The 7,844-nt window shown below is 62.6% G+C and overlaps 1 protein-coding gene across 1 annotated transcript; it reads left to right on the top strand.

Moving 5' to 3' along the window:
• Positions 1–402: 402 nt before the first annotated feature.
• Positions 403–3,037, top strand: CEBPA (CCAAT enhancer binding protein alpha). Its single transcript, XM_057712914.1, has one exon. It carries the CDS (start codon positions 569–571, stop codon positions 1,637–1,639), a length of 1,071 nt encoding a protein of 356 aa, XP_057568897.1. The 5' UTR covers positions 403–568; the 3' UTR covers positions 1,640–3,037.
• The last annotated feature ends 4,807 nt before the right edge of the window (positions 3,038–7,844 follow it).

The raw sequence follows: 7,844 nt of genomic DNA, 5'->3' as shown, positions 1-7,844 counted from the left end.
TCAGAGACCAAGATTTGCCTCCCCCCACCCCCACCCCCCCAATCCCCCCACCCCACCTCCACCCCCCCAACCCCCCCTCAACCCCCTGCGCGGCGTCGGGTGCTCCCGGGCTCCCCGGCCATTGGCTGGAGGTGGGTGCCCTGGGAAGGCTAGAGGAGGGGGCCCTGCCACCGACCACGTGTGCGCGGGGGCAACAACTCCGCCGAAGGTGGAGCACCGCGCGCGGGTCACGGTTCGGCTGGCGGCGCAGGAGGCAGTGGGCGTTGCACCGCGGCCCCTCCCCGCCAGCGCTGCGCTCCGGCTCCACTCGCCGCCCTCTTTAGACCTCAGGCGCTAGGACCCAGGAGGCGCTGCTCCGTCGTCGCCGAAGGTCCACGAGGGTTTGGACGCCAGAGGGCGACAGCCGTGCCAGTATAAATGCGCGGCCCGCGCGGGCCTGGCCATTCGCGACCGGGAGCTGAGCGGGCGCGTACGAGCAGGGGCTCTGGGTGGGCGGCGGCAGCAGCGGCGCCCCGCGCAGGCTGGAGGCCGCCGAGGCTCGCCATGCCGGGAGGACTTTAGCTCCCCCATGGAGTCGGCCGACTTCTACGAGGCGGAGCCGCGGCCCCCGATGAGCAGCCACCTCCAGAGCCCCCCGCACGCGCCCGGCAGCGCCGCCTTCGGCTTTCCCCGGGGCGCGGGCCCCGCGCAGCCCCCCGCCCCACCTGCCGCCCCGGAGCCGCTGGGCGGCATCTGCGAACACGAGACGTCCATCGACATCAGCGCCTACATCGACCCGGCCGCCTTCAACGACGAGTTCCTGGCCGACCTGTTCCAGCACAGCCGGCAGCAGGAGAAGGCCAAGGCGGCCGCGGCCCCCGCTGGAGGCGGCGGCGACTTTGACTACCCAGGCGCCCCCGTGGGCCCCGGCGGCGCCGTCATGCCCGGGGGGGCGCACGGCCCCCCTCCCGGCTACAGCTGCCCGGCGACCGGCTACCTGGACGGCAGGCTGGAGCCCCTGTACGAGCGCGTCGGGGCGCCGGCGCTGCGGCCGCTGGTAATCAAGCAGGAGCCGCGCGAGGAGGACGAGGCGAAGCAGCTGGCGCTGGCTGGCCTCTTTCCCTACCAGCCCCCGCCGCCCCCGCCGCCCCCGCACTCGCACCCGCCGCCCGCGCACCTGGCCGCCCCGCACCTGCAGTTCCAGATCGCGCACTGCGGCCAGACCACCATGCACCTGCAGCCCGGCCACCCCACGCCGCCGCCCACGCCCGTGCCCAGCCCGCACCCAGCGCCCGCGCTCGGCGCCGCTGGCCTGCCAGGCCCCGGCGGCGCGCTCAAGGGGCTGGCCGCCGCGCACCCCGACCTGCGCGCGGGCGGCGGCGGCGGCGGCGGCGTAGGCAAAGCCAAGAAGTCCGTGGACAAGAACAGCAACGAGTACCGGGTGCGGCGCGAGCGCAACAACATCGCGGTGCGCAAGAGCCGGGACAAGGCCAAGCAGCGCAACGTGGAGACGCAGCAAAAGGTGCTGGAGCTGACCAGTGACAATGACCGCCTGCGCAAGCGGGTGGAACAGCTGAGCCGCGAACTGGACACGCTGCGGGGCATCTTCCGCCAGCTGCCCGAGAGCTCCCTGGTCAAGGCCATGGGCAACTGCGCGTGAGGCGCGCGGCGGCGGGACCGCCCTGGGCCGGCCGCTGGCTGGGACCCAGGGAGTGGTTTCGGGTCTCCGGATCCCAAGACTGCCCGAGCCGCGCAAGCCGGGACTAGGAGATTCCGGTGCCGCCTGAGAGCCTGGCCTGCCGCGCGGCCCCCTTGCCTTCCTCGGCGCCGGACACGGTGCGTCTAAGCTGAGGGGTCGGGCAGAGAGGAGAAGCGCCGTGGGGCTGAGCCGGGAGCCCGGCAACTCTAGTATTAAAGGAATAACCCTGTGCCTTGGAAACGCAAACTCACCGCTCCGATTCCTACCGAGTAGGGGGAGCAAATATGTGCCTTGTCATTTTATTTGGAGGGTTCCTGACCCCGCGAAAGAAGGAGGGGTGCAGGCCCCCCTACAGGAGGAAGGTTCAGGGAGCAGAGATCCTGATAAGCCAGCCCCAGCCGCTCCTGAGCGCCTGTCCTTGGAGGGGAGGAAACACAGGGACTTGGGGCTTTGAACCTAAGGTTGCTCCCCTAGTTCTACACGAAGGTGGAGGGGCCCTAGTTCCTTGCCTCTAAACTCCCAACCTGCAACAGGCTGGGCTCTTCCGGGCAGAACTCACTGAGATGGGCGTCACCAGGTGACCGGTGGGAGCCTGCGGCCCCCAGTCAGATCAGAGAGCTAGGTGGTGCGTTACTCTGAGGACATATGTTCGTGGGAGTGGTGGCCAGGTGGGAGAGGGGAACCTAGAGATCTGCTCTGGGGGTTAGTAGGGGGTGGTGAAGGGACCCTGGGACCATCAGCCTTGTCTGTACTGTGTGTCGCCAGCATTGCCATACAAACATAAAGCACAGTCAGTCCACCCCAGAGGGACCGAAGTTATGAAAAGCTTTCCAAATATTTTGCTTTATCAGCCGATATCAACACTTGTATCTGGCCTCTCTGTGTCCCAGCGGTGCCTTGTGCAATGTGAATGTGCACGTCTATGCTAAACCACCATTTTATTTGGTTTTTGTTTTGTTTTGGTTTTGCTCAGATACTTGCCAAAATGAGACTCTTCGTCAGCAGCTGCAGGGAGGGTCTTGCGGCTCTCTTTCCTTTTGGTTTTGGGATTGCTTTTGCTCCCAGGGGAACCAAAGAGGCGAGGTGGGCTTCCCCTTTCCCCTCAGCTTTCCCTGGGGGTGGCTGTGGGCCTCGGCCCCCTCGAGTCTGGGCTGCCCACAGCCTGGTTCCCCCCCCCCCCCCCCCAAGAGGCCCTGGCTCCTGGTCTGGAAGGGAGGCAGCCTGAGCCAGCACTCACAGATCAGATCCCTGGGCCTGGGAGCGGGGAAGGCTGGCTTGGTTCTCTTCTTTGGGGAGAACATGGAGTTTCATGCTAGATGTTTTATGTATTATATCTATAATATAAACATATCAAAGTCAGTTTTGGTGTCTTTTTAAAACTAGAAAAGCTACTTCCAAGGTTTTCTGTGGGCCAGGTCACATTTGTAAATAATCACAGCATATTCTCTGGCTGAGAGCCTGACTTTCATTAGCTCTCCACCCATCCTGAGCCCCTCTGTACATTAAGGGGGTGACTTCTCCCAACCAAGGCAAATAAATGGCAGAAGGAGGTCAAGGCTCCCGGCTGAGAATGCCAAAGCCTGAAGTGTCTCTGAGTGTGTGGTGGGGGAGGAGTGTGCAGGGTGTCACGGGGCCTCCGTGTGGCCTCTCCTCAGCCCCTGGGAGAAGGGGGACTGGGAGAGGGGGCCCTCTGCCTGAAGCTGCCACAGCCTCTTTGGGACCCGGCAGGCCTGCCCCAGGAGTTCCAGGCTCCAGGGGCCCTTTGACCACACTTACTCCCGGATCACTCACAGCTCCGGCTCTGGAGCAGCGCCTGTCGCTCACACCTGCCTTTGCCCCAGCCCTCCGGCGGGACCACGGGCGGGCAGGGAGAGGCCACAAGCACTAGGACCCTCCACCCCTCCCCGTTTGCTCTGGGCCGTGTGGCTGCAGCCTGTCCCAGCGGGGCCCTGAGTTCAGGGAGCCCTCCACCCAGCCGTCCTCACCTGCCGTGCCCCAGCCCACCCAAGAAGGGGGACCCGCGGGGGACCCAACGCAGTGGGTGTCTGGCCTTTCCCCACGTACCTGCCCAGCAAGGAGCCAGCCCCAGCGTCCGCCTCCCCCCTGTGCGCACCCCGGACCCAGCCCCCGGTCCACTGAGTGCCCCATGTGGACAGGCACCCAGGACCCCCCCAGCAGCAGTGATGGCCAACCAAGGCAGGGCACGCCCTCCTGCCTGAAAGAACAGGGCCTGGGAGGAAGTAGCCCAGGAGGCTGGCCGGGCTTTCGGCGTTGACCCTCTCTGAGGGTAGAAGGCAAAACTCTACCTTCTGTTTTCACCCCGAGAGGGTTCACTTGAGCAGCTGACAGTATACACTAATGTGGGCTGTGACCGATTCGGGGAAATTACACCTTCTTTTTAAATTCTGAAAGTTTTTGCTTCACCTGCCTGTGTGGTTAAAGGGGAGACCCTGCCCCCTTCCCTCCCCACTGCCCCACCCCCTCCGCCGCCCTCTCTGTCCCGCGTCTCTCCTCCTCCTCTCCCCTGGCCGCCCGCAGCAGAGGAAAGGCCGAGAGCCCCGGTGAGGAGGCGGCAGCCTGCCCCGCTGCCTGGGAACCAAGGAGGCAGAGCCCCAGCGCCTGCCTAGAGGCCTGGGGCAGGCCACAGCTTGCTAGGCCCCAGCAAACCCTCTCTGAGTTCAGCGCTAATTCCAGTTTTTCTTGTTTGAGGGGGCCAAGCCTCGGCTTCCCCCTTTGCCCCCAGAACAGATCCCAAGACGTGGGGGGAGGGGCACCCCTCCTGCCCTCACTCCTCCCCTCCCATCCCCCTGTCCCGTCTCCAGGGGTTTCCTCTTTCAAAGCTGTCGGCTCCCCAAAGGGCACCCCTCCTGCCGCAGATCCTGAGGTCCAGGGCAGGCTTTGTTGGGGACAAGTCAGCCCCAGGAAAGGGATGGGGGCAGTGTGCCCCCAGTGGGGTCCCCAGAAGACAGGGAGGCCTGCTTGGGGGGAGGGGGCGGCATGGGATGAACCCGCCCAGCATGTGCTCTGCGCCTAAGCAGAGGGGCCCCCCGAGGAGAGCCGCCCGTCGCCACCCACTGCTTCCTGAAGGGCCCCCCGTGGTCCCCCTCCTGACTGCAGCCTTTGTGAGGACCCACTTAAAGAGCCTGGCGCTGAACACGCCCCAAGTATTTATTGGATGCCTACTGTGTGCCAGGGGACACGCACAGCCTTGTGGACCCAAGATGTGCGTCAAGGGTGACAGAGTAATAAGGGGGAGTTTCAAAGTGTGAATAGAGGCCACCAGGGAAGGCTTCCTGGAGGCAGCAGCTTCGACTAAGACCTGGCCAAGGGCCAAGTCCAACATGCCCGCGTGCCTCTGCCTCGTACTCTCCCACGGGAGGCAACGGGGACCTCACCCTCTCAGTAGGCCACTTGAGCCCAGGGTCCCCTGGAAGCACTGTTCAGGGGAGCCAGCCTCCAGGGAAAGAGCAAGGACAGGAGGGAGAGGGAGGTGCCCCTGCACACCAGATGCCTCCTGATGGTTGAGCACTGTCACGATGTCACCCTTATCTGCTGGATCTCCTGGGAACCTGTGAACATGGGGTTTGGGCCTGACACCTGCGATGAGCCACTGGGACTGGTGGGGAGTGTCTGCCCCTCCCAGGTCTCCCGCCCCCTCCTTCCCAGGCAGGAACCTGCCAGGCCTCCTCCAATAGCTGCTGACTTCACGGGAGGAGAGGGGGCAGTGGGAGAGGAAGCGGGAGGCCTCTCGGGGAGCAGGTCTAAGGGGAGCAGAAACCCTGACCTTGCTCAGCCACGAAGCCTCACCTTCCAGGCACCCGCAGGCCTTCCGCAGACATGGGGCAGCATCCTTGCTTGGGCAGAGGTAATATCCCATCTGCTTCTTTCCTACGCTGGAGGGAAGGACAAGGCTTGACTCTTCTTTTCTTTAAATGAAACTGAACCACCAGTGCCTTTGAAAGATTTCTTGTCTCTGTGAGAGACCTGTGCTATCTCCCTTCTCCGGACACCCCTGCCTCTCCCCCACCCCCACACCCCTCTCTGTGGATGGAGGATTTGACGCAAGCAGAGACATAGGAAAGATACCAATTCACTATCAAAGCATCCTAGCCCCATCCCAGAGCAATTAAAAAGCCAGATGGAATCTCTGGGAAAACGGCATCAATAACGCGAACAATCTGTGCAGGCCGGCAGGGACCCAGGAGCTGCGGGCGGGGGCGGCGGGGAGGCTGGGGTGCTGGAGCGTGAGCTGAAAGCAGGGTCTTGGCCACATTGCGGCCGACCGGGGATGAGGCCATCGCCAAGGATATGTATGCCCACGTCTGACCACAGCTGGGCTGTCCCATGTAGCCCCTGCAAGGCCCACGGTGCATCCTGGATTCTGGTCCCTGCAGACAGAGCCAGACAAATGTGGAACCCATTACTCAGGCAGCCACAGCCTCGGCCAGCCCCATTCTGGCACCCAAGAGCCTTACTTCTCTTCGCTTTTGTTTTTATTTATTATTTTTTTAGCCTTCTGGCCCCACCCATCTGAAACAGGCCTCCCTGTGTGTATGTCTCCCAAAGATGCCCTTTCTCTTCATTAGCTGTGTCCAAACCTACTGCCCATACCTGAGCACAGCAGAAGATGGTGTTGGGGACCGCAGTGGGGCCTGAACTCCAGGGGTTCCCCTTAGATTGTGGAATGGCAGGCACTTCTGGAAGGACCAGCTGAGCTCTCAGACGCTGGCATGACTGCTAGGGGAGCAGGGGTCCATGCCGCCTGGCCGCCTTGTGGGGCCCAGAAGGGGCTGAATGAGAACCACGGGAAAAGAACCTTCTGCTGCTCTGAAGCCTTTTCTAGGCAGAGCCAAGGCAGACTCTTCCATGGCCCCATTTTTCAGACCATGGTTTGGAGCCTCACCCAGGGTGGACTTAAAGATGTGGTTTTCTTATATCCATCAAGTTGGGACAGGAATCGGTGTTTTCAAAACATCTTTTGTGACTCTTACCTACCCAGAGAGCCACTTTCTGAACTTCATCTTCTCCTTCCTTGTCCCTGCCCTCCTGGAGCCAAATCACATGAAGTCGCCTGGGATCCTGCCTTTCTTGGCCTCTGGCTGAATTTGGCCCCAGTGGACATCCCGTGTCTGGCCTACAGCAGGTCTTCAACACGTGTGCCTGAATGCACAGATCTCTCTGCAACTCATCTCCCTCCTTTAAAAAACACCCGCACCTTCTCCTCTCCACGCAGGGGTCTGCAGGGTTGGCCTGAGGTCCACCAAGCAGGGGTCTGAGGGTAGGGGGCAACACAAGGACACCGGAGTTAAGGCTCCACTGTACTGGCCCACTCCGGGGGAGTCGTTGCTTCTACAAAGTTAATTTTTAAATGCACGAATCCTAAGAAAGTTAGCTTATCTAGTTCTAGGTAATCCTCCACACCTCTGTGTGATGAACTTACACCAGGTCTAGCCAGGCCCCAGCGAGATGGGCATGCTCGTGGGGGCGTGTACAGGGAGGAGGTGGGATTCCAGGAGAAGGGGAGAGGGCTGGGGGAGGCCGTGCAGTGCGCCCCAAGCCTGCCAGGGCTGCTCAGAGACACTGGGCAGCTGGGGCCTTGGCGTTTCTGCTGTAAAGGTCTATCAGCCTTCGTGTCTCCCCTTTTGTGTCTCTCTAGGTTGACTGGCAAAGTCATTATTGGGAGACTAGTGGCCGGAGAATGGGAACACCAGTGGCCAAAGGTGGTAGCCTAGGGCCAGCACGTGTCAGCCGGTGACCGAGACAGGGTCGAACGGAAACCATCAGGGCCTGTCCCCAGCCCTCTTGGATCTGAAAATATTTCTGCTTCTTGGCAAGTGGCAGCCAGACTTTCACCTGAAAGCAAGCGTGTCCTTCCTGAGCCGCCCCTGGCCCTACCCTACCCAGACAGGGAAGCCCTCGCGAGTCGGCCACCTCCCCCAGCCAGCCCGAGAGCTCTCCCCGCTCCCTGGCGCCCCCAGGAATCCAAGCCGCTCTGGCTGGTGAGGAAACGTGGCTGATTTATGGCAGCCCTTCCCGCACATACGCTGGGCAGTCATCTCGGCTGGATGTGACCACACAGCCCCTACCCCGAGAACGTTGACGGGGGTGGGGGGTGTCAGGGCTGGGGCGCCCGCCCCAGAGGGAGCCGCTGTGGCCTTGAACGTCA

The sequence above is a fragment of the Hippopotamus amphibius genome, chromosome 16 (genome assembly GCF_030028045.1).
Source record: "Hippopotamus amphibius kiboko isolate mHipAmp2 chromosome 16, mHipAmp2.hap2, whole genome shotgun sequence".
Classification (NCBI taxonomy): domain Eukaryota; kingdom Metazoa; phylum Chordata; class Mammalia; order Artiodactyla; family Hippopotamidae; genus Hippopotamus; species Hippopotamus amphibius.
This window is presented reverse-complemented; position numbering and strand designations above follow the sequence as displayed.

Bases quoted from the DNA above. Each gene is read 5' to 3' on its own strand.
- CEBPA (XM_057712914.1), top strand. From the start codon at position 569: ATGGAGTCGGCCGACTTCTACGAGGCGGAGCCGCGGCCCCCGATGAGC.